The 26,239-nt window shown below is 42.4% G+C and overlaps 1 protein-coding gene across 6 annotated transcripts in view; it reads right to left on the reverse strand.

Moving 5' to 3' along the window:
* LOC128753728 (glutamate receptor ionotropic, NMDA 2B-like) overlaps positions 1–26,239 on the reverse strand; it is a 109,544-nt gene that overhangs the window by 41,055 nt on the left and 42,250 nt on the right. For all 6 annotated transcript variants that reach the window (XM_053855751.1, XM_053855752.1, XM_053855749.1 and 3 more), the window contains 3 exons: positions 9,513–9,656; positions 8,001–8,271; positions 7,019–7,211 (listed from right to left, as the gene is read on the reverse strand). In XM_053855751.1, the coding sequence (XP_053711726.1) occupies positions 7,019–7,211; positions 8,001–8,271; positions 9,513–9,656 (608 nt within the window). The remainder of the gene's footprint in view (positions 1–7,018; positions 7,212–8,000; positions 8,272–9,512; positions 9,657–26,239) is intronic.

Here is a 26,239-nt window from a genome sequence, read left to right on the forward strand (position 1 = left end):
TATGGCCCCTGGGGCCACAATTTCCTCAGGTCTGTCTTAAGCAGTTAGTTTAAATGTTTGTTGTATTGTTATGATTCCAGATATACTTTGTGTATTTAAAGAGGAACACAATTTAGGCCAATACAATATCAATGAGCAGCTTCATGGTGCAGTTTAAGGCAGAATTCGGACGGAGCAAAATGAAACCACAGGTTGTCATGTGACTCACTTTATTCATGTGTTAATATCCAGAGAAAGAAATAATCACAGATGGAATAGGTTAAACACACTCCAACAGTGTGGTGGATTCGACACGCACGACAAAAATAGAGATGCAAATGAATGAATTAATGCACGTTGAAGAAGACAGGAGATGAGGCGCTCCTCATGGTAATCGATGTTTTAGCAACTGACATGATGTGTAGGCGTCAAGAATAAATAGATATTTTGACCTACTTTCACTCCAGTTCAGCGTCTATATCGAGATTCCCCCGGATTTTAAATGCCATAAAAGTCCAAGGAAATGGCCGCCTTTCAGGATTTATTAGACGGATCCTTCTATCGTGGCCATTTAGAAACACAAAGCGGGTCTGTGCAGCACAATGCTACGTTTCAGGTGATAGAGGAGGAGAGTTGCCGTTCACACATTGATACGTCCTGCTGAGATTGTCCACTAAACTGCAGACATGAAGCGAGCAAAAGGCTACGTTGGACTGAGTTAAAAGCCAAGTCATTAGGGCGGACATACGGGACGGAAAAAGAGTACGGAAAATTGAATTATTTCAATAATGTCGCCCTGGATAGACACTCTCGTTGGATGGCTCTTCTCAAAGGCATTAGTTTGCAGTTATAGGCGGCAGATCTTTCCAACATGGGCAGCCTTTTATTTCACAGGCTCCAAAATATGAGGAGAGTTTAGTTCTGTGTTTCCAGGTGACAGGAAATGAGTATTTTCTTCTTCTCTGTTTCAAACAGTTCAGGCGCCACAGTGGTCTTTTGACATGTCTTTCTTTCTTACAACTTCAATGAATGATTTTTTACTTCAATCTCCTCACTTCTCTTGACATTTTCATTACTTACATTATAATGGGGAACATCACAAATTTCATTTAGATAGTTCATTATGCCATGAGTTTTTCAGGAGTGACAGGCAACAATGTCATGTAGAGTACAGTGACTTATAATGGGTTTGACCAACCATCTTGCTGCTATACAGCAAAGTCAGGAAGAGGGTGTCAGGATCTACCCTCTGTGTGAATTATGAATTGAATTATGCATTAAGTCAAGGGTCGTCTATAGTTTTGGAGAGATCAACAGTAATAACCACTGATCCATAAACTTGTTGCACACTATTCCCATTTGATTTTTATCTGTGAGACAATAGAACAAGCATATTACAGGCAATAGCTTGCAAGCTAACCCATTTCCAAACTATCTTGAAAAATCCACGACAGTATTACTGGCAATTACATAACCTCATAACCAATATTACATGCACGATTCCATCTTCAATTTCTGGCAAAACATCCCAGACTAAAAACAACACGATCTTTCCACAAACTCCATCCTACTACGGCCACCATTTACTCTATGTGGTTGCAACAAGGTCAATTTTGCGCCCTCTGTCATTTTTATTTTTATCCCGAGGGTTTTCCTAAAGTGTAGAACTGAGTCTAAATTTAGACTGGCATTACAGTTAAGGGTGTTGATGACTCACCCCATATGTGCAAGTCTGCTGTTTTCCTATACAGGCAGAAGTCACACCGCTGCTTGGAGCAGGTTAGAAAGTGTCGAGAGGGAAAATGAAACCAAACCAAACCCCCAGATGTAATTAGAAACATCTGCATGGATCATGAGAGAGCAGACACGTCCCTCATCCTTAATGTGGAATATATGATTTACAGTTGATCAACTTCTCCCTGCAGCGATGGAAAACCAATAAAAAAAATCATTTTGCTTATTCACTTGAATAAAGCGCATGGCAGCAGCGGTGTAGCGCACGGAAACATCAGCGGAGCGCGGAAAAACTGGAGATTTCTGACGGACACATCTTCTATTAATTGATTCACTGACACTTACACTGTACAGATATTACTGTTGACAACCATCCAAGTAACTGTGGACCGCTGATGCTGCACATTTGGTAGCACCTGCAGTACAATGCGCATAAATGCTGTGGGACTGAGGAGGTCGCGGGATCGGAATGTGGCATTGATGTATCCACCAACCTTCAGGAATGAGCTCTGGGAATCTCAGAGAGATTTGGATGGATTTAACCGATTGTTGCAGGACAGATAGCACGTCGAGGATGGATGAGCTCCCTGGAGCTTTACATGTTCGGCGGTTTGTGTAATAGCTGCAGTGCACATGCATTTATTCATAGATATATATTTATTTATGACACTGTGCCTTATCCTCCCCAGCGTACCTCGACAAGTTTGTGTGAGTGTGACTCCCTGGGGGCCTCCCATCTCTGTCCATCAGTCTTGACAGGATGCCATGCCATTCGTGTGTCCACGCAGGCTACTATGGCCCGCAGCCATGGAGAACGATGTAAAGACGAATGGCCTCATTATTGCTATTGTCTCTGCAGGTTTGTGTGTGAGCGTACATGCATATACGTGTGACCATTAGCCGGATGTTCCTCTGAGGTATTCAGGTTAATAAAAGGGCTTTGCGATCACTCTGCCGAATATAGACTGATGGGATGTTTTAGTACACGAGCTTCCTCTTTCTCCGAAGGGTGTGAGCAAATGTTGATAGCGGCTAACCCAATGTTTTCTGGGGATGGTCATAAAATGACACTCTAAGCTGCCATTTAACATCAGATGTGATATAACCCCTGATCCGGACAGAAATACAACCCGATGGATCTAAATTGGGTTAGTTTTAAAAATGATTCACCCTCACTCCCATGGTGTAGTATATTGACGCTGGGAAAGTGAACGTTTGAGTCCTATAGTAACGCCAAGGGCAGCCTTCTGCGTTGCATGTTGACACAATGTTCTCTGTAGGAGGCATTACAGAGACGTTGGGAAGCTCTCTTAACTGAGTTATATCGGATGTCACTTGCCATACGTACAGTATAACCCCTTATTGGCATCCCATGCCTTGCCTAACCCAAACCTCTGTCTTTCTTTTATGTGACCATCTTCCTTCCATTTAAAAAAAACAAAAAAACAAAGCAGCATCCCATAATAACGATACAAATACATGGGAGGGAAACTTGCTCAACAAATTCCCATACACACCGGACATGTGTGCAAATGGCATGCGGTCCAGATGGCTGCTCTGTTTACTCACAAACACAGTGGAATTTGGATTGTTAGTCTAGGACCTGAGGTTGAACCTCTAGCCTCGTCCCTGCCTGGATATTTATTTACCAAAAGCAATCCACTTTGTCAATAGAGCTCAGATGAGAGGCACCAAACGTCCCCGCAAAACTATGACGGACCTGATCTGCCAAACCAGAGCATAGACCCAACATAGATTGTCGAATTGGTGTGTCAGCCATGACAGCCCATCAATAACCAGAATGTGGACAGATGTCACCAGGCTCTGAGGGTTTGGTACTGTGGAGTTTTTTTTCCCTGCGAGTCCTTCACCACCCTCAATCACCTGTCATATTTTTAAAGTCAGAAACTTCTCCCCAATACTAGTGGTTGCACTTGACGCCAGAAGTGTGGCAGCTAAAGATGCACACAATAGTGGAGGCAGAAAAGCTCATTTGAAAAACACGACCTACTGTACAGCCACTGCGATCCATGCATATCTATAATCCGGCATGAGACCTGACTGCTTCAGCAGTTATTTGAAACAGTTTCATTATTCCTGTTGTCCTCAAGCATGCAATTATCTGTGGGATCTGGGATCAATGTGAAGGGTAAAAGCCGAGCCTATGAAGTTAAACACAAATGAATAATTGAATAGCAATGCTGCGGTGCTTCTGCAATTTGCCAGAAAGTAAAACAAGGAAGTTCAAAGGGCCGACAAAAAGAACGATGTTTTGCGATGAAGATGACTGTAGGTTAAACTGAAGAGGATGTCGGTTAACGTCTGAAAGCGAATTTCGCACTCCACCGTGCGTTTTGTCTTCCACTGGCAGGTTGAACTGGCTGCTTCCTCAGGCAGGATGTGGACTGCTAATGACTGCTTACAGTACAGCTGTTCATATTTTTAGATGATGATATTCAGCACTTGAAGGGTAATGAAATGTTTTCCAGCGGGAGACCAGAGCAGAACAGAACCTCAATGGAATGCTTGATAGACTGTGACAATTCCTGGTGATCAGGCTCATTGTTCGCCTGAATGGTGCGACAATAAATGGCTGATGGGTCTCTGAAAAGCATCCTCAAAGTCCATCACGACCTTTGATATCAGTATTGACAGTTTTTAAAAAGGATTTCAAACTATCACATTGAACTAAAGTCTGTTATAAGAACTGCATTTTCGTGTCCGCTTTCGTGCTGCTGTGATGAACGTTCAGCGAGACGCACATGTAAGCACGTGTGTTTCTGATAGACATGTAAAGTATGAAAAGACAGTACTCAAGTGACCACAAGGTGGATGCAGAAAGAAAAACATAAAGGCTTAGGCTTCATCTGAACTGAGACCCAGGGCTGCCCTCGCCGAACTGAATTGATCAGTTGGCGCAATGTATAGTTATTGTCTGCAACTACTTTGCCACTGAGTATTTGTCAAATTTTTTAAAGGCTGTATTTACACACCAAGGAAGCTCTGACGCAGTGACCTCTGGAAGACGATTACAGCCAACACACAGCTCTTTTCCATTGAGAAAAGAGAAAAGGCTCCAGGCTGGATGGAGTTTCAACGTGCCATTAAATTCAAAATAAAAGTTATACTGAATGTTAACCGTTCACTACCATAATTACATACAGGCCAGCTGGTTTATTTGGATTCCACAGCAGCAATTGATTTTGCTCTTAAGTGATGTGAGGGATTTTGACCTTTTCTTTCCAATAAATGCTACGTTTTCAATATTTGACAGTCACTCTACATTATTGGAAGTCTTAAATACAAAGTCACTGAATGAAAATAAATAAAATCTCTCATTTTAGTAACAATACAAATGTGTGAAACCCATGGATCATTCAGCATTTACTGTACTCGGGTTTTTGGCTAGGAGGGCTACTGGGTGTCCTGCGGACGTGAAAAAATGGACGCCCAGTGTTTCTCAGAAGGACGCCCTACACGTCCAGTTATTATTGCCAGTGCCAATGCTCTACTCGCAGTGTCATCACACTGGTTTCCAGTGTTTTTGCCCGGTAATTTCACCGCATATCATCGAAATCTCCTTTTTTTGGCGTAGCCTGGCCACAGTAGTTGTTTACAGGCGTAAGTCGTGACACTTGCGCCATGTAAGCGCCCCGTGATTTATGGGATGTCTGATTCTGATGACTTGAGGAAACCGCAAATAAGTTCTAAACTTTGAACAATCGTTTACAATACTAACTCATAGATTTTTATTTAGTAGTATTTTGCCGTTTCTTTTGGCACAAAGCTCGCTCCTCCTGCTCTCGCTGCCAGCTGTGCTGTGCTGCGAGCTGTGCTGGGGAGCGGTGCGGTTTGCTGCATGGCACACAAAATAGCTTAACAGGGATCGAAATTCACCTGATTCTATTTCTTTCATCAAGAGGCAAGCCTTCATATATATATTTTTAATTTGAATGAATGGATGTTCAATGTGTGAAAGTTTAGAAAACAGAATCACAGCTGATACAACTGTTGCTTGTCTTGCCGAAAATATATAAAGAAGAAGACGAACAAAAATGTAGAATTTTATCTTGTAGTAAGGGAAAGAATCATCATAAAAATATGTTTTTGGTTTTTATTAGTCAGGGTCAGCTGAGTAATGCAGCTGCCCAGGAGACCCCTGCATCTGAAAGTGTTGGCAACAGCTCCTGAGTTCATTCATCTCCGTTTCTTATTTGACTCAAAGTTATTTTTGTACAGACAGATGTTTACCACTTGATTTTTAACAAAGCAAATTGTTAAGTCAGTCGTTGACATGGTGTGTTGGGAAGCAATTGTGCGGGAGCGGGGCTATAGATGCCCTGTTTCAAAATCCTAGCTAAAAGCCTGACTGTACTGCGACGTCTGTGCTTATGAATCTGCTCTGTGTTCGCGTGGTCCCAGAGCAGAAGTTACCTGAATGACCCCGGCTCTCTGCTATCACATGTTTAGATTCATTGAAGTTAACAAAAAAAAAAAAATATTTAAGAGCAACTCTTTTACTTCCCAAATAATATTTAAAAACTGCCTTAATATTAATAGATGAAGTACAGTCTTGTTGCTTATCCATCATGCAGAAACAACTGCTTGCAGCTTGACCTTCAATTCTTCCATTGATTTTAGAAATGTTCATATGAAAGCTAAAACCCTCCCACATTAGGTAAAATATCCAAAATAAATTTGCTTCACTGTAAAAATTTCGATCATTTACTGAACACAAAAAGGTCTGATTTTGGCAAGACAGAAGTTTTGAGAGTTTTGAGAAGAAAGTCTTACATGCCTCCTAGAGTTCATCCCGGTTCTTACGGTAGGTTCACTGTTGCACGCTTCCTCTTCCATTCTACGCCAGACATGCTCTATGATGCACGTGTTTAGTGACTGAGCTGGCAAGTCCTGGAGCACCTTCTTCTTCATGACTCTTAGGCAAGTTGTCAGAGGTCAAGTGGCAGTTGATGTGAAGGCCTGATGTGCTGGGGTTCTTTTTATACACAGCTGAGGCTGTATGGTAATGTCGGCATGCAAGGTGAATGGGAAATTATAAACCAGGCATCAAGACTTTTCAAGACTCGGCGGGCTTTGCCAAACTTCTCAGCATTTTGGTTCGGCACCAAAGCATTACTTTAAAAACTGCGGGGATGGATTTTGGCCAATATTTTTGCCAGGGACTGCAGAAGTGATGTTTTTCTTTATAGTTAGTAGAATAGAAACTGTCAGAAAAGAGCCGACCAGCGTGTGTGACATGTATTCTGCTTCCATCGTGCTTCCATGCCCACAGCAGGCAGCCCACCTTAGTATTTCCTTAGAGTGTCCAGTGTTGGCGCTCTTCTTGTCAGGAGTGCCCATGCAGCTGGACTTCAGCAGGGTGTGTGGCCCCCGGTCCAGCATCATGGTGGAGGTGGCAGTAGCGATGACAGCAACCGCATCCCGAACTCTGGCCTCGATGTTGTAATCCCATTCGTCATACGACACAGAGATGAGCCCTGGAGAGAGGAGGGAGCAGCTGAGGAAAAAAACAAAAAAAAGGAAGCCCGGCGACCATCCGAAAGTGGAAAGATTATATAAAATTACTAGCTTTTCAGGGTAGAGAAAGAGTTGAGAAATGAAAAGTGCAATCAACCTTGGGATATTTTAATTTGTTCCGAGCACAAGTGGAGCTGCAGAGTATTAAAATGCTCAAAGGATCAAGACTGCATGATGAAGTTTGAGCCCCAGACGAGTGTGTGGTTGTCCTCGGCTTATTCTCTGGTGTTTGGTTCTTCAAGCATGATGAACTGCTGGCTATCACATGCCAACATCAATTTCCTGCAACTGTAAACAGTGGTGCTTTCAGGTCAGTGGCCAGCGCTATTTTGGAGGACTGCGTTCTCACAGTTTAAACCTACACAGTAGATCAAGCGGAAAAAGGGGAATTTTCAGCCTGTTAGCCGCGGCATCGAGCCCGGATATTGTGACTTCTTCATAGGTTTAAAAAGATAGGCTGCGATCTATCAGCGTGATTTTAATCTCCTCCGGAGAATTTTTGTTTCCAAGTGGAGAGAAATTATTATGCATCATGTCACTGACAGGAGCAGCAGAGAACATTTGCATGTACACAAACAAGCCCATCTGTCGTCTGTGCCGCAACACAAATGTGAAACTTAAAACAATCCCAAAGTGCAACTGACTCATATATCACCATTATAAATATATTGTCTTCTCAGCATTTGATTTAGACCTGTCAAATCTTTCCTGAAAACATTCAACAGATTCCTGGAGGGTTGGTCCTTTACCTATTGGGAAGACAGACGGGACGTAGTCTGCGTCTCCGGCCACCAGCGACGGCACGATCCAGGTGAAGCCGTAGCCGGTCAGGCCCACAGAGTGCGCCACCTCAAAGATGGTGGTGGCCTCTTCCTTCGTGCAGTAGAGCAGGATGACTGGACTCTGCAGCTTCTTCAGCTGATTCTGGATCTTGGAGTCTCCATCGTCCACAGACATGTCCAGCAGCAGCACTTCCTCCAGCTCCCAGCCGACAAAGCTGTTCTCTATGGTGCTGCGCAGCTTCATGAGCAGAAACACAGGACATGATAAGATACATATGCAGTTTTTCATGAATAGAATTACCACAATAATGATTTGGTCTTTTTCATTTTATTTCTATACGCCAAGGGTTTTGATAAAACACATTATTTGAATTTTGTTTTTCATTGCATCAATCATTTGTCCAGTGAGCAGCAAGCTCTCTGTGATGTTTTTACAGGAACATCACTCTGTTTTTCCCCCTGCTTTGTGTTTCAGCGTCAGAGAGCAGCCGTGGCTGCAGGGGACAGAGAAATCTTGATGTCATTCGAAATGGCAGTATTTTTAAAGGCAGAGGATTCAAGCTCAAATATCCAAATGTGATGCACAGGACCCACGTTACAGTAGGTGACGCTGCTTCAAGAAAAGATGACCATTTAATTTACACTATTGAATGGATTAGAACAACGGCAGGAGGGAATCTGCCTGTTGCTCTGGAAGGAAAAGGTTGCCAATAAATCTGTGCCATCTTCCTTAGAAAGGGTGCATTTGTTTTGCTCCTCTTTCTCCTGCCAGACTTTTGTGAACAGTATTTACTTCTTCATGGCAGATAAATACTGAGCTAAATCAACTTCTATTTTCAAGTATATCTGATATATTGTAGAGCTTTGAAACCCTAAAAAAAATTCTGGGAGCTGCAAGGGGATTTTTAAAGTTTTTTATTTTTTTTTATATCCCACGTTAGCAAAGCGGAACCAAACAAAATGAAGCGGCAATCGGTTACTACAGTCCTCATCTGTGCCTCCTGCACACCTGAGATCTGCTCACTTAGTTGGTGCTTTCACATGAGACCTGAAAATCTTCTTTAAAGCACCTTCACCAAATGGTTACATATGCAACTTCAATTTACATTGTTTTGTCCCTTAATATTGTCTCCCCCCTCCCTCGCAAGGTTTGATCCTCATGATTTCAATTCATCCTTTTAAAGGCGTCGGAGTCTTTCAACAGGAAGCCATCAGTCAAAGAAAGCAGAGGGAAAACACAACACAGCAGACTCATCGATCAGACGAGGCTGAGCTTCTCACTTATTACAAACATTAGCGCTCACAGAAACACTTGTGCAGGGTGTTGTCATTTTAGTCAGAGTATGATGATGTATGCTACACTAATCTTCATAGACACTGAACGCAATTGTGCGGAACAAAATGAGTAAGAGAAAATACTGAATACTACAAAACCTAGCACAGAAACAAAAGCATCTTCAGTTTGTGACCTGTCTGTACCTTATTGACAAAGTCTTCGTAGCCAGGGTAATATGTTGTGACGATGGAGAAGATGTTCCAGTCGTACTCCTCCATGATGTTCAACATGACCGTGGCCTGCTGCTCAATAGATGGCCCAAACTGGAAAAACATGGAGTGGTCATCCTGGAACAGACAGAGACAGAGGCGCTCAGCGAACAAGGTCATGAGTCATGCAGCGCGAGGGAGATGCAGAAGGTAGGGCACGGATGATTGTGGAGCGTGTCCAGTGGTTGGCAACAGCCTCGGGAACAAACAGCTATGCCTGCGCTTTCATTATTCACAGGGGCTCAAAATAAACTTGAATTTAATGTGTAGTATGTCAAAGTAGAACGGGGGATTTCAGACACTGTAGTCTATCTGTAAGGTTTGATCAGCAGCTATGCTGTTATTTTTGAAACCATAAACACACATTTAAACAATGTGCAGGAAGTATAGTGGGATTCAAATCTTTCTTGCCTCCGCATCGCGTCCTGACACTTCACTATTTCTGTTTCTTTCTCCTTCTGTCTTCCTTGAGATCACAGGACACATCCAACAAACCTGTGTTCTCAGCCATTTTTTTGGGCTAAATCAGGGAAGTTTTCTAAAAGTCCCCAAAGTTCTGCTTAGTCACCAGCTCCCCTGTGATTAGCTAAAAACATGGAGCTACATCAAGAGGCTGAGAGTTTGTCAGTGCAAGTCGTGAAGCATTTCAGGAGGGCAGTGGTTAGACATGCTGTTATTTTTGTGTCACATTCATATTCTGCACTCAAACTGTGTTTTTCATTCTCCGAAGAAGGTGAATTATTGCGACATAGTTTGGGTGCAAAGAGAGTTCAAGAGCAAAGCTGAAGCAACCAGTTTTGACTCTAGATAGGAATAAAATGTGCCAAATTCTGCACAAAAAAGGCACCCTGTAGTAGTATTGCATCACATCAGGTCATGAAGCAAACACCTGTATCCTGACTGACTTACAATGGAGCATGCAGCTCCTCAATTTAAACACAGTCTCAAACTCCATTGTCATAGCATACTGGGTGGCTGATAATACTTCACAGCTTTCAAGCTTTTTGTTCAGGCAGTACCTTTCTGGGCCTCATATTATTCATAGTACGGGACAGAAAAAGAAATGCACAGTCAGACCTTGTTGTCAAAACAGTTCTCCTTCAAGATCGACGCAAGAACGTTCCCAAAATTTGGGCAATAGATAGCAAAAGGCAGCTCAACCAGCTGTGTGGAACAGCCAACCAACTCATAGTGACATAAAAGTCTGGATGGATTTTTCACAAGTGACTTGAAGCGACAAGGCAGCGGTCCTGAATGCAGCGCAGAGTCAGGGAGGATTACCAAATTAGAATGATGAATGGAGCCCTTGATGTGTTTGGGCTCCATTGTTTGCATTAACAAAGGTCTTCGCTTGACTTCAGCAGGTGCCACGCTGGTTTGTGTTGCCCTGTTGTATCATAATCAGCTGAGTACAAGGATTTCAGCTGCTATGCAGCGCTGTTTCACTCAGGAAAACAGGAAAACAAGAGAAACAATTGAGTCAAACTAGCAAATTATTGTCTGAGTAAAACCAGTTGGAGCTACAACAGGTAAATAAATTATTGTTTATTTAGGGTAATAATAGGTTCCCTATTCTAAAGTGTGACCGTGTCATGAGATGTTGACTCCATCTGCCTTCTGAGAGGACACAACTGTGTGGGAGCTTCCCTGCTTGGTACCTGTAAGGATTTGAGTGAGGTCATCAGCTACCTGTGATGTCGCTTAGTGTTTTCGTTGTTATGCCCCAAAGCAGTACAGGTTGGTATGGAAAACTGGGAACACAGAGTCATATACAATAGTATCAAGGGCATAATTTTATGCATGAAATTAATGAAAATTTGGTTGAAAAAAATGCAATTCTGAATCAATTTGTAAGGTGCTGATGTTTTGAGGGGCTTTCTGGACGTGGGAAAAAAAGTTAAGGATTTAAATTTACAATGACAGAGCAAAAAGTATCCAGGAATTCACACCTCAATTAATAATACTGAGCATTTAAAATGCACTTTGAAATGGGTTGTACACAGGAAAGGCACCGTTTTTATAGAATGTCCCCAGTGGGCCTTGAGAAATGCGGCTGCACGCTCGCACTCAGACTGATGTTGACCACACACGTGTCAAACGTAGAGTAAATCATACGTGTTGTTTTATGCAGCGGGGTGGTCATGCACTTCACATCAGAGCTATTCTCTCCTCTTCCCCTGCAGGGACACAAGTGATCTGTCACCAACATTTCTCTGGAACAAGTTAATAACGTCGGGAGTCACGTGATCATGGAGCGAAATCTAGTGAAAAAAATCCAGAGATTGCGGTTGTCTATTGATGTGTTTTCCCTTGAGAGAGAGAGAGAGAGTATACAATACTAAAATCTAAGTACGATTATGTGCTTTTAATTCACATTTAGTGAACCTGTGCTCCCTTACTTAGACCTTCCAACACTCAACCAGCCTAAAGAATCTGATGATGCATGACAGAGATATACAGCATGGACATGTGTGTCCATCGATTGCAGCCTCTAATTCTGGGTATTTCAGGGTCACAGGGGTTGAACGATATCCCAGCTTCTCTGGAGGAAAGTCTAACCTAATTTGTCACAGGGATTACAAAGACAGAAAACCGCTGCTACTGTGGACCACTTAGAGTCATCAATTAAGAGTGTTTCTGAAGCTTAGCTAGTAGGTCTCACTAGTATTGGAACCCAACCCTGACCTGTCACTAAAGTGAAAACTGCAGGACGGCTCGTATGGGTTTATAGATTAACTTGCCGTGAAGTGTCGAATGGGAGGTGTGGCATCAGTGAGTCTCCTGCAGCCTGCATGAGAGTTGGAAGCCCGCTGTCTGTCAGTTAAATAAAAGGCACAGACACACACAGATCTGGTAATCTTTATTCACTGTCGATGGCACAGTGTTGCAATGTCTGTGTCGAAGGCACTGGTGCTACCTCTGCAGTACATTTGCCTACTTTGGCAGGTGAAGCGGACTATCTGATGGACAGGGCTAATGAATGGGCTCACTTGTGAAACCCATACATGATACTAAAAAGCGCATTTAATTTTATATTCTAATAGAGAAACGTTTTATATTTTGGTGATTCTTGGTTCTTGTTCTCCTACAGTATTTAGCTGGTGTTGTCACGCAGCTCTTCATAAGTCTGTACACTGACTACTGACCAGGAAACTGACCAGGGCGACGTTTTTTTTTAATCTTATCATGTTAAAATAAAATAAAAAAAAACAAAGAGGTTTTGCATTGAATTGAGTCTCCCTCTGATGCACCAATTGATGATTCTTTTTGTTTAGTTTTTTTTCCTGCTGCTCCCTATAAAATGCCGCCCTGACAGTTTCCCAGTTGGTCCTTACCCAGGACTGCCTCAGTCCGGGAGGTGAAGGTGGAGAATGCCTACATGTGAGTAAAACAGTGAAGCAAAAGCACGCGAACTTTAAACAGACAAATATAAATCACATTTATTGAAGTTACTGTGGACACTGGGGGGAAAGAATAGGACATTAAGGTGCTGTGCTAAAAGTAGGGCGTCATTTCCATGATGCCCAGACCCTGCAAGCTAAAAGCCTGTTTTGTTTATGTGGACCGGAACATGCCCCAAAAGCAGGATTTATACTGAGGACTGTCTTGTTGTCAGACTGCGTTGTGCACCCCTCCCCTATATAATTATAATGCACCCAACACAATTGAATTCTTCTCACACAAGACTAAAATAAATACGTTTACGATTTTCCAGTGGCACTTGTCATCTTGCTCCTTTTACCAACCGAATCCTAAAACGTTCACAGATAGAAGTTGCATTTGTTATGCAGATAGGCAGTGGCGGTTCTACCTCGAATTGCTCCCCAGGCCAGACCCGGAAATGAAAGCAAGTACAATCCAGTGAAATTAAATCGGCAACCATTGTGTAAAATAGAACCTTGCTTCCCACTCAAACCCAACTGCTAGCCAAACAGAATCAAGACCGAAGTGTGAGAGCCTTCATTTAACAGCGTGAAAATAGGGGGGAAAAAAGGATTCAGTTAAACTTCTTAACAGGAAGTGAGGTTTCCAGTGGACGGAACATAGAAAAAATCTGAAGTGCCGTGTCTGTTAGGAGGGTCGGCATGTGGGTGTGGGCACTGAACGGTGGTTTAAAGTAAGTGCGGCTCAGTGGAGGAAAATTCATTTTTGCATATATTTTTTAAGTACTGATCGTTCCCTTCAACAAAAAGGCAAGGTCAGAGGGCGGCCATTTAATTGTTAGTTCGGATTCTCTGACTATCATCAAGTGCTCTCTTCTTTATCTTGTGACCAACGTTTTCAATGTCGGCCGAAAGAGAGATCAAACCTGCCACTGAGGGGTATCAAGAGGACACCACTTACTCCCGTCTTGGATTATAGCTTATCATGATCTCATTCTTTCTCTTCACTATCATTATCTCGGCTCCCGTATTCTCTACAGCCGCTACACCTGATACATTTCTTTCTTTTTTTTCACTCTGAAGCCTTTATCCTTTCCCTTTTTGGTTTCCATTCCTCTGCATAATAGCTTCCATCACAGCAGGGTGAAGAGTGCTGAGGGGCAATTGTGAGTGTGTCATTACCAAACCACAACACTGTCGCCTTCTCTCATCAACTGGACCGCAATATACAGTCGCCCTAATTCAGACCACTTTTTTAAATTCACTTGTTTCTGCATGGGTTGGCAAGGCATTCTGGAATGCGTAATAGAATTACGTATTGTGGTGGCATGAGAAGAAACTACATTGTCATTATTACAGCACCTCTGTCATGGCGTAGGTACTGTATGTTTACTCCGACAGAAGTGTGTTTTTTGAACTCTCACTCAAAAAGTAGGCACTAGTGGAGGACAGGAAAGCCACAGTTCATGAGCGTAGTTTTAGTTCAGCAGTTCTCTCTGTTGTTTTGAGTAGATCCACCCGAGTGTCTGTCCTGCTGAGGTTGCAGCTGATTTACATGTATGACGCGGCAAGAGCCTCAGGCAAAGGATGATTTTTTTCATGATCGTAATTTCAGCATGAGTTTCATTCTAGAAAGCAGTTTCAGAGAGGTTTCATCTAACCTGGGGTTACATTTTGGTCCTGCCACTGTCCCAATTTTTTCACGTCCCTGTTTGTTACACTTGCTGGATTTTGTTTCGTTCATCGTGCAATGTGTTTAAAAATTTGTGACGTGTGAAACATATTGACTCTACGTATCCCCTGAGAAAAACAACGGAACAATGTACATGTAAACCAGTAGGCAGTGCCAGGATCCCATATATAGATATTAGATATATGCTTCACTTTATCGTCAATAAGACTCAGTTTGAACAAGAAAGAAACAGTAAGTCTTTCTCGTGCTTCCTGGAGAAAATATGTGAACGCTCTGCAGCATAAGTGTGAAAGCAGGACATGTTTTCAGTCAGTGTTACTCAGCAACCTCAAGGTAGCTGGCAGCATTCAGAATGATAGAAATTGTTCCACAGATCAGAGCTGTTTATAGTCACGATATGTTCTTAGTCAAGAAAGAGGAAACTGATCCGCGCTGAAGATGTGCTTCTGAACAATGTGTCATCTTCGCTCAAACCACTGTCAACAAGACTTCATTGGTGGATTCATGTGTGTTAGGACAAGAGCGATGTTTGTTTGAAGGTGTTGGACAAATATGAATCTTTGTCTCAAGGACAATTTGAGTGCAGGAGGGCTGTTAAAAAGCCAGAGTCAACATGTTACATCTCCATCTGCTCCTCGATATGGCCCTTTGGTCTCATCCCAGATGGAAGTCACTGTCACTCATCTTCCACTGAGAAACAACTCGCACCACTACAGTAGACTCCGTGATCGTATTAACAGTCATGACCCGCACAGCATGAGCATATGTCCGGGGAGGGAAAGAGAGTGGTGTTGATAGATCCCCACCGCTCCCTGCTGCTCCTGCTCTCTCAAGTCAAACTCTCCTCTCGCTCAGGAACAAATCCAAATCAGTGTCTAAGTATACGATATTGCTGCTACCACTTCACCGTCTGCCTCGTGCGTAGTCTACTTCAGCTGAGGCTGATTTGGCTCAGAAACATTAGATTTCGGTCAGCGCTTCTGATCAAAGGGCCAAATGAAGTAATGGCCTCCTACACTAGTGTCAGACTTACAGTTCTCATGTGAGTTCACAGACTCCTATACATCTCATTAAAAAAAAACTTTCAGCCCTCATGAAAAGTGATGAAATGAGAGGAAACTCCGGGTACACTGGCGAGCAGAATCTCTGTAACGGAGAGAAGGTAGCGCATTCATGCCAAATGTCTGGCTTGGGGGCCACCGCGGCCCTTCATTTCATGCGGCCCTTGCACTCCATTTTTCCAACGCCAAATTTAGCACAGTGATCTGTTTGGCGTGACACTTCTGTAATGAACACATGAATGTAAGAACTTTGATGATCCTGAATTCATTGTTATACAGTTGTCAGTCACAATGCCAGGTAAAGCAGTAGGCCCCTACTCCAACGTGCCCGGCCCCACCTCCCCTAACCCAAGCATTGTTTATAGTCATTAACAAAATAGACAGAGTGTTCTCAGATTTGAAAATTGAATGGCAGGAAGTGAAAACTCTCACAGGATCTTAATGTTCTCTGGAGTACAGTTACTTGCTACAGGGAAGATGATGTGACTGCAGAAACTGAATAACTGAATGCTGTGTGGGATCACTGCTAAATATCACATTTATGAGCCGCGACTAACTAGTTACGGCTAACAGTGAGGTTGACCTGTCCCAGTAGCATCAATAAGGAGTCATAGCATTGTTCTATTTTTTTTCTCATTAACTCAATAAAATAGATTTATGCATAATATATATGCATAGATCTAAAGAAAGAATGCTTTTAGAATAAAAATATTCAAATCAATAACTCTTGGGGCACAACATAGTGAGCGGATGTCTCATTTTCATATTTATTTATTAACTTTATCTGGGTCAAGAGCTTCCACACAAATCCAAATATGGTGTAAAGGAACAATACCGTAAGGGTCTTCTTTTGACTTCAAGATCAGAAAATATGACACAAAAAAAAAACAATAAGCACACTATGTATATTAAAAATAGATAAAACTGAATGTTTATGGAGCGCCAACAAAGTGAATATGTATTATGTTCACGGTCGCTTTCACCTCCTGAGAGTCTGATACACACAGTACAGGTTGCAGCAAATGTACGTGCTGAGATAAGGCCAAGTGTTTGGGAACCATTTAACAACCTAATAAAGACTGTAGTCTGAACTCTTATCTCAGGTAAAGTAAACTTATCTCACAGATAAAAACAAACAACTTAAGCAGCCGAAGACGACTGAGAAGAAAACACAGGGGGGATTACTTACTAAGAGTCTTGCCGCGACCGGTGTTGACATGAATCGAAGAAGAAGAAGTATATAAAAATCAACGCGGAGCAGTAATCTATCGAACTTTGAGATTTCTTAAGCTGCCCCCGAGAAGGAACCGACAAATGTTTTGTTTTCAGTCTAAACCACGTCCATACACACACTTTTGATTTCTGCTTTTCTTCCCAAATTCTCACTTGGTAACGTGAGCCTCTGAAGTGAATGCTTCTTTGTTTCCTCTCCATCTGTGTATGCAATGGCGTGATGTGTAGTTTGTTTGACTGGCCTGTTCTCTCACCAGTCTCCATGGTGATGATGGCTCAGAGGCAACTTTACAGCACAAGTCAACCCACAGTTCCTGACATTGATTTAATTATATTGTATTAGTGTTACACTGCCTCATCTTCTCTTTTATTCTCCACAAATCAACTCACCACCAATTCATTCTGTATTCATGCTGTCAAAGAGCTATTTTACACTGAAAAAATATCATTTCTTATTACAATACTAACATTTATATTACATTTTCAAGTAGGGAAATAAAGTCAACAATAGTGAAAGTGAGATAATATAGTGAAACACTGCATGCGTAATATTTAATCTTAGCTGAAGTGAAGTAGTTTCATTCAGTAATGCCGTCGTCATGTGAGCTGGACAGATAAATTACTCATTTCAACTTTAATTGAGCCTGTAGACTCAGCTTTGACAAAAGAAATTGGGCTTGTCACAGTCATAATACAATCACGATCAGTGGCAGCAGAAAAAAGAAGCCGTCATTCGATTTAGCCTAATTTCGACAGTCCCAGCCAACACAGAGTCGTCTAACACAATAAACCAGAAATTCCATCTTTAGTCTGCAAAATCATTTAAAGCCTCCCACAATCGCATCCATCCAGTGATCCTTGTCCACACACATATATTGGAGATGTAAGCAGGACTAGAAAGAAGCGCACCATCAATGACAAAAAAAAGATCAACAGAAATAAAACATTAAAACTTATTCACGTACATGAATGATTTTGTCCCCTTTCAACTGCTAATGTGGCCTTTTTGCTCATGAATGAGATGATTTTACACATAAGATTAAATTGTTCTAAATGATTTTGAAACAAAACTGAAATGAAAGACAACAGAAAATGCTGACTTTGGAATACATTGGCACCTTGCCCTGGGCTGCACGCTGCGCTCACTCGATAAGAGAACTGATGATGCCGAGCTAAGAAGCTAAAGGCGACAGATGTAGAGCACAAATGAGACACAAAATTCCTGTGGAGATCAGCTGGATAAGAAACATTAGTACATTAGTATGTACCTTTTGCTCACAGGTATAATAAGATGTGCCAATAAGGTAATGCTGGTCTTCATCAACCCAGCCTCACTCCTATAGTGTAATGTATTGATGTTGCGAAAGTGGACTTTTGCATCCTATAGTGACGCCAAAGGCAGCCTTCTACGCTGCATGTTGACATATCAGGGCATGTCCCAGTGCGAAAGGTCAAAGAAGGATGTAGGTTGAGATCAGGTCAGCCATGGGATGGCACTGCTTTCCTTCTACTAGTCAAGAGCCAGACTGATCTCCGTCCCTCATCCAACCCTTAATCCAGAACTGATAAAAACTGGCCTCTAGATTTGGCTCAATCCTGTTAAAGTGTCTCAGACTCAGCAGATTATCAGTGAGATCCTCCACTTGTCTCCACACACTGAATGGGATTAGATCTATTAGGTTTCTCTGACTGGCCCCTGTCAATGAGCTTTATATGACCAAACATGTTCATTGGAGAAACTACAAGTAGTTTTGCATCCTCGCCAACCCCTGCTGGGCCTTCGTCCAGTTGCGCGTCCTGCAGAGAGGATCAATGAAATGTTCCTTTGAATCAAAGGGAGCGGGGTCAGTCCTAGCCCACTGCGATTGTCTGAGAGATGTGAGCAGGCCTTTGCGTCTGCTCCGTCGGTGTGAAGTGGAGCTTCGCCACTGAGGGCAGAGAGACTCAAGCTGGAGGGCTGAAAGGATTTGGCAACTCATCTACATGTCATGCCAATGAAAGCCTGTCGCCAATTAGATTTGCAGAGGAAGAGCCGCATATCGGCGCAGCGCTCAAACAAGCCCTGGTGGGAGAGGATTGCCGGGTTGAGAGAGGGAGCAAAAGAGGGGGAGAGAGATTCAAGAGCGGGAGAGGGGGCGGCTACTTGGAGATACAGAGAAAGTCTCGCTTGGGAGAGCAGACAAACCCTCACCACTATCAGAGTGGAGGCCTCACAAACATTCACGAGCACCTTCCAGCGTTCAGCTTTTCCACTTCATCACCCTCGCCTTCATCCACCTTTCATCTCACTCTTCACGACGATCTGCGCGCGGCACAGCTTGCTGTCAATCTTCCAGTTAGCGCTGGCTGTGCTTCATCAGCGTGTTTCTAATCAAGCCCACACTGAGAATTCATTAATCTCATATTCTACTCTTTAATTATCAATGACCCTGCTCACAGTCTTGTTCCCAGCTGCACTTGATGGAAGTGTTGTGATCGGATTACTTCTGCCATTTAGTCAAGAAAGCGGTCGCCGCAGAGACAAGGAGACAACGGTAAACCTTCTTTTTTCCGCCTGAATATCACAACCAGCTCAGTTACATGCAGACGGAACTCAAACACTACTATTTCGAGGAAACCCACTTGGTCGTGGAACTAACTATTCCACACTAAATGTGGTCGTGGCCCTGTGGTTGGGAGTTCGCTGGGTCGATACCGTCCCACAACTATCCCCCAATGCATTTGTGTCAATACATAAACGAAACACTTCTTACCCACTTTGAACCAGTGCTACCACAGTTACTCTTACAGTTACAAGTTACTTTTGGCAGCCGACTCCAGCTCTCAGGGCCTTAACAATATCTTTTATGTCCATTTGGAGGTTAGAGTTCTTGGGGGTCCAGTGTTTTCCCATGTGTGGGGTCATTTTTTTTCGCACAGTCTCAGTTATATGAATGTACAGTCAATGGTTTGCTTTGACACACTCTAACCCATTGGAGCGAAAGCCACACACAAAGCAACCAGAATGAAAAACAAAACAAAGTGATGTATTGTCATTTATATAATAAAATGTAAGTAATGCTCCATTATTTTTCTTATTAGTTTATGAAGTCTCAGTGTGTCACGTCTCCTGTTGGCCACCTGGAGGTTGCACTGAAGTGTCTGCTGTCACTCGCCTCTACGCTCCGTCGCGCTAAGGATCATTTTATTACTGACTTTCAAAAGAAAATGTAACATCATTACATCACATCAGTACTGTTTCTTCCTGCACTAAAGAAAAAACAATCTATTAAAGTCTTAAAATCTATCATAAGTGTCGTTTAACTTGACCTATCTAGAGGAGTTAAAAAAAACTGATACAAAGGTTTTTGAGTTCGCACTTTAGACACATTGGCAAGGCTACTTTATTTCGCTCTCTTTAACCGGTGACTTCTGCGCGTTGGTGGAGTCTGCAGGGTTAATACTGTCATCTATAGCAGGCACTGATTCAAAGTAGTGGCTGTGCTTTCAGCTAGAAATGTGCTTGTCTCTTCACACGCCTGTCTTTGTTTGAAATAGAAACGCGTTATAGATTACTTGTTACTGAAAAAGGTTGTGATATAAAACACGTTACTAAGTAATGCGTTACTGGCATCACAGCTGGGGACGTAACCACATCGCAGCCTCTGCATGAATATGTGACGGTGTGACTTGTGGGCTCTTTCGCTGACAGTTTAGTGGTATGTGTACTGAGCATAGAAGGCTATGCATAGCTGGACTACAGCTACTACTGCACTAAACTAGGGACATTTCATGGACGGTTTTTAACATACATTTTCTTTGCTGGTTTACCATAACCAGTGAGTTTACCACAGAGCAGTGGCCCCCAACCCCCGGGCTGGGCACTGGTGCCAGTCCGTGGATCAATTCCTCTCAGGCCGCACACGAAATTATTATTTCCGTTTTGTGTATGATCTGAGTCTGAAGGATCTTCTCTTTTGAAAAACATTTGATTTTGAAAAGTGACCGGATTCTCTCGGTTAAGCCTCGGTCACTTGAGAGCCAAAATGTAACCCACATCCTCGCAAAATGAGTAGGAAACAGCCGTTTCTTTTCGAAGGGGAAAAGGCTGAGTGAAGAGACAGGAGAAGAGTGCGACTTCCAAGAAGACGTTTTTAACAAACAATACCAGGAGTTGCACTTGAGATATGGATTTATTGCGCTCATCTACCATCGTCGACGTCTTGTTGCAGAGAAACAAGCTGAGGGCTCCCATTGACTTAACACTATGCTGAGTTAAAATTTTCATGCACTTTATATTGGGTTTTGTGTTGTATCTGCATGCTATTTTAAAGGCGTGTTTAAATGTTACCATAGCGACCACAGTCAGAGAGTGTTCGTGCACTGGTCAAGAGGAGGAGAGTTTGTGGGTCTAAGTGGTCACACAAACATGCAGAGGTCTTTTATGATGGGTCAAAGTGGCAACTTCATACCCCCCGGGCCACGTTCCAATTGTCAAGTGTTGACTGGTCCGCAGTGATAAAAAGGTTGGGGACCACCGATATAGAGAATATATAATAATCATACTCATGTCATAGTGTATTCCAGTGTTGTTTTTTCAGGTTAGAGTTTTCATCCAATCAGAATTCAGCTAGCTTGTGTCGTCATGTCCAAAGCCTTCAGCAGCAACAGTGCAGGCGCAGGTGCCCTCAGAGTGAACGGAGACATATAGTTGATGGGCAGTTGCGACAGCCGGTCAGATCACGAGTTGGGGACAGCAAGGCCTCTCATACCGTCATTTCAGGACTAACTGCTACTTGTTTCTCACTCTCGGAAGCCTGTGGCTTAAACACATGAGGACATTTATGGGCAAACTAGCTTCAGAGCAATGAAACCACAGATGTTTGGTGACATTCCAGCGTGTATCACACTGTTCTCCGCCCCTGCATTTCACCGGCATCTACACCAGTAAGCAGGTGGAGGTGAGTTTTCTTTTTTAGTGAAAACTAAAACCCTCAGGCAGCAAGTGATGTGAACTTTCTGTGGAATCCAGGGTTGTTTCTATACAGGACTCCATTGAAATGCATCACCTGTAAAAGTGTGGATTACCAAGAGCAATAATGAGCAACTAGCACAGTTAGCAGCTATGTTTTGTGATTGAACACATATGTTTCTGAACTATTTCCTGAGGAATCGCGTTCCACTCTTGTTTCGTGAGGTGGCTTCAAGTTCCCCAAGGCTGTTGATCTGTAGGCCAACTGAGCGAGGCTGGCTGAGGTAATCCCACCGGTGTGCAGGGGCTGACAAACCTGGTGACAATGCCTGCCATGGAAGGAGAGGGAGGTCGCTCTCTACAGTAGATACAGTGGGAAGCATGTTCGGTGTGCGCTGGAGCATTGTCTTGCTGAAATGTGAACGAAGCTTGACACCGCAGAGGAATGTTGTTACAGTAATACAGGGCATTCACTGTGCCATAACAAGCAATCCGAGCAGATCGATGAAGACAACTGATCTCGCATTACACCACGGTGCTGCCTCCACCCCAGCCACCTCTTTACGCAACACAGTCAGGTTGATCATGTTCACCTGGGCGATGAAGGTGAGGAAGGTGAGAAGATATCTGATCGCTGTATTATGCTGTAAAGCTGCTGGATCTTTGATAAACAGGTGCAATGATCACACGTTTGATCTTTTACTTCAGTGACTGAAGTTGCTTTATTCATTTTAGCCTTTTCAATATTTTTAGTGTTTTGTGCTCTTCGATCTTGTTAAAATTAGTGTGCTGAAGATAACACTGTGTCTTCACTGAAGTTCATGTTTATTGAAACACTTGTTTTCTCAGAGTGCTCTTTATCACAGGGTTGTAGCTGTTGTTTGCCCTTTGGAAGCCATGTAAAGTAGGGACGGGAATCTTTCACTAGCTCATGATGGAAAAAAGTTCAAAATAGTACAGTTGCCTTTACAAGCGACCCTCCTTTTAGTCTCTTGGTAAAGCTGTGGCACAGCCGTCTTGGTGGCAATGGTGGCTGTGAAGCATGGTATCATGCAGCTGAGATGCCTTGTAGTACAAGCCCGCACTTTTGTCATGTGCTTGAGCTTGGTTTTCCAATAGTGGCACGCTATTATCATCGTGTCCAGCTCGGTGTCTCTCACTCTAAGCCTTTAGCAAAGATGAAGCTGGTTGGATCTCCTTCCCCGCCCTCTTTGTTTTGCTACGTTTGCTACGTTGCATATGTGCGTCCAGAATGGACTGCCCAGTGATGTCAGGATGTTGGCCGAAGTTACAAGATGGAGGACATTTATTTATATATTTAAAATTTGGGGATGTTTCAAATCTGTTCTGAGTCACTGCAAACAATAATCGTGATTCTTATGTGAATCAGATTTTTTTTTAGGAGACATTTTTAAACAAATTAATTTTCTGTAAATAACATACAAACATGGCAGAGTTGCTTCAGTTTTTCTCGAATTAAATAATTCGTGACAATTTCGACGAAGCACAATTGCAATTGTTGTTGTTTGAGGTTTCATTGGCGGTGTGCCTTTGAATGAAGTGGCTTGAAAAAGGTTGAAAAACGCTGCTTTTGATTGTTCAGTTTTCAGACTGAAGCTGGTCATCAGAAGTAGCATAAAACATATATGTTATTAATGTTTACTAAAATGCATCAGTAAGCATTTAATCTCACTTTCCAAATGGAACGTATGAAAATGTAACAGAGATGTGAATTTGACTCCCATGCAGCGGAGATGAACTGAGACGTTGGTGTTAATAAATCCTACCAAGCAGTTTGGCTCATGCACTGGCAGGTCTATGTTAGAGCTTCACCTGGATCACAAACACTGTAGTACACGGGATAAGCACATGAACAAAAGTCCAACCAAATGAAAATCATTTTCTTTACAACTGTGTCCAACAAGACTGCGCTGGTTATTTCAACTCACAGTGTTCCCTGGCCAGCACGAAGAATTAACCACCTGGTTCAGTTGCCCTCAAACTCAAATCAGACGTTTGAGCTGGCCTCATGTCCGCCAAGCCCCAAACTGTGTCTGTGGCCCTGTGGCCGAGGGAAACAGAGGCGGCCGGCTGTCTCTTGAGAGACGGACACACTTCCAACATAGAAGAGAAAAGGAGAAGCTCAGCTGCGCTTCCAGTCACTGGCTGGTCATTCCCCACCTCTAGGAGAAGCACAGCCACTTCCCAGGCTGCTGCTGGCAGCCTGAAGAAGAGGTGCAGCCACTTATGCGCTCACCTCTGGCCTGCCAACTTAATAGTGAGATTCTTAATGGGGATCCGATGAAGCTTGTTAACGCAGCGGAGGATGCAGGTAATTAATCATTGACATATGGGAGCTCCACATGCAGGCTGAGCCACACAATACGCATCAGCGCTGACCGCGTGAGCCGCACTCCAGTGCCAAAACCCCTGAGTGTGTGTGAGTCATTCCACGGACTAATGAAGAAAAAACAGGACAGTCTAGTCAGGGATGAAAACTGTTTCCTTTTGAGGTGATGCCACTTGTGTGTGTGTTGTAAGACATGTCTTTATTAAACAGATCAGTCGCACCTCTCGCATTGTATTTGTGTTTGTTGTAACAGAGACGTCCCAACTTCTCGCTCGGCCACAAACCAACAGTGTCTGACAGATGTCACGCACATGGCTGACTTCTTATCTTCTGTTCTCTAATGCAGAGAGAGTGTGAGGGACCCAACTAAGGTCTCTTCTCAAACTTTTATTCATGAAGTGTCAAAACATTGACAAGGCACTGAAGGCAAAGTCACTCCTACACTGCTCTCACAGTGAAGCAGTTTAGAAAACAGAGCGAAGGCTTCGATCAAAATACCACGATTAATGCTCAGTGAAGGAGAGTGTGCTGAAAACTACAAAGTGTTCAGGTTAATTGCAAAAAGAAGGGCTCAGATAACCCATCGATGAAATATGAAAACCTCAGACTCTTGTGTTGTAATTACACAATACAAACCATGTCGTAACACAGGGGCAGCTTCAGTCATTACCTCCTCATCATATGAAAAAGGCGAGCAGTAAGAAGCAAACACACACCAAGACAGAAAAATGGATTGTATCTATTTATTTATGGTTTTCAATAAAGCAATTGGGTGAGGTCCCATTGGTGGTGTGATTCTGGATTTTTTTTTTTTTTTTTTTTTTTTTTTTTTTGATGAATAAATGAAGTGGAATAAGTTTAATAAGGTTGAAAAACACAGCTTTTGATTGTTCTGATTTGACCTGGTCATCAGAGACAATATTAAAAAATGTCTGTTGTTCACATTGGCTAAAATAGATTAAATAATCTTGTGACTACTAAAATCATTCAATAAATATTTGTACAAAACAAACATTTTACACTTTTTTTAAATTATTGGTTAATTATGGGTAATTTCAATTATATTTTCATTAGTGGTGGGACTTTAACAAGTTAATTATGATTAATTAATTACAACACTATTACGATTCATTAATTACAATTTTAATTTAATTTAATTTAACTTAATTTACTTTAACAGTTTGCTCTCCAGACAACAGGGAACCTTTGTAAGTGCAGGAGTTCCTGGTCCACTGATCACACTGATGCACAAGACACGTGGCAGCTAGGATGATAACAACAACAACAAACATGGAGGAATCCCTGAACAAAAGCAAACAAAAGCATCTGTTTGCTTTGGTTCAGGGATATTTTTTGCTACACAATGGCCAGGGTTTCCACTACTCTGAATGTACTTGAAATTCTTATACAATTGAAATTCTTATACAAGTATGTTCAAGACATTAAAAGAGCTTTAGTTCAAATATGGTGATATAAAAACTTGAATATAGCCACCATCGTGATTCATTGTGCTATTGTCAAACTGATGCAGAATAAACTATATTTTGTTGTGTAAATGTATGTTTGGGTCCGACATTTGATTCAGTCATATACCAAATTCATTTACATTGAAAAATGTGGCTTCTTGTGGCAAATCTTCTTATACCGTTAATCTGCAATTAATTGAGATTAATTCATCACAAATTCTTGAATTAACTAAATTAATTTTCTTAATCGAATGCCACCCCTAATTTTCATGAATCATCTTAGGTAAATAAGATTGTTTAGATAAGAGGAAAATAAACACATCATAGGGACTAGAGTGACCAGAAACCTTAACGGACCACTGACAAACAGAACAAATATAAGCAATGCACTTCAGTGTTTAAACGGTTGCTGTCTCCACAACTGATCGTTCTACTGACCTCAAAGTTCAATATTAAAACTCAACATTGAAACTGAAGAGCTTTTTGCTGAAATGTGGAAACGTACCATGTCTCCTCTCTCTGAG

Source organism: Synchiropus splendidus, chromosome 2 (assembly GCF_027744825.2).
Source record: "Synchiropus splendidus isolate RoL2022-P1 chromosome 2, RoL_Sspl_1.0, whole genome shotgun sequence".
NCBI classification, from domain to species: domain Eukaryota; kingdom Metazoa; phylum Chordata; class Actinopteri; order Syngnathiformes; family Callionymidae; genus Synchiropus; species Synchiropus splendidus.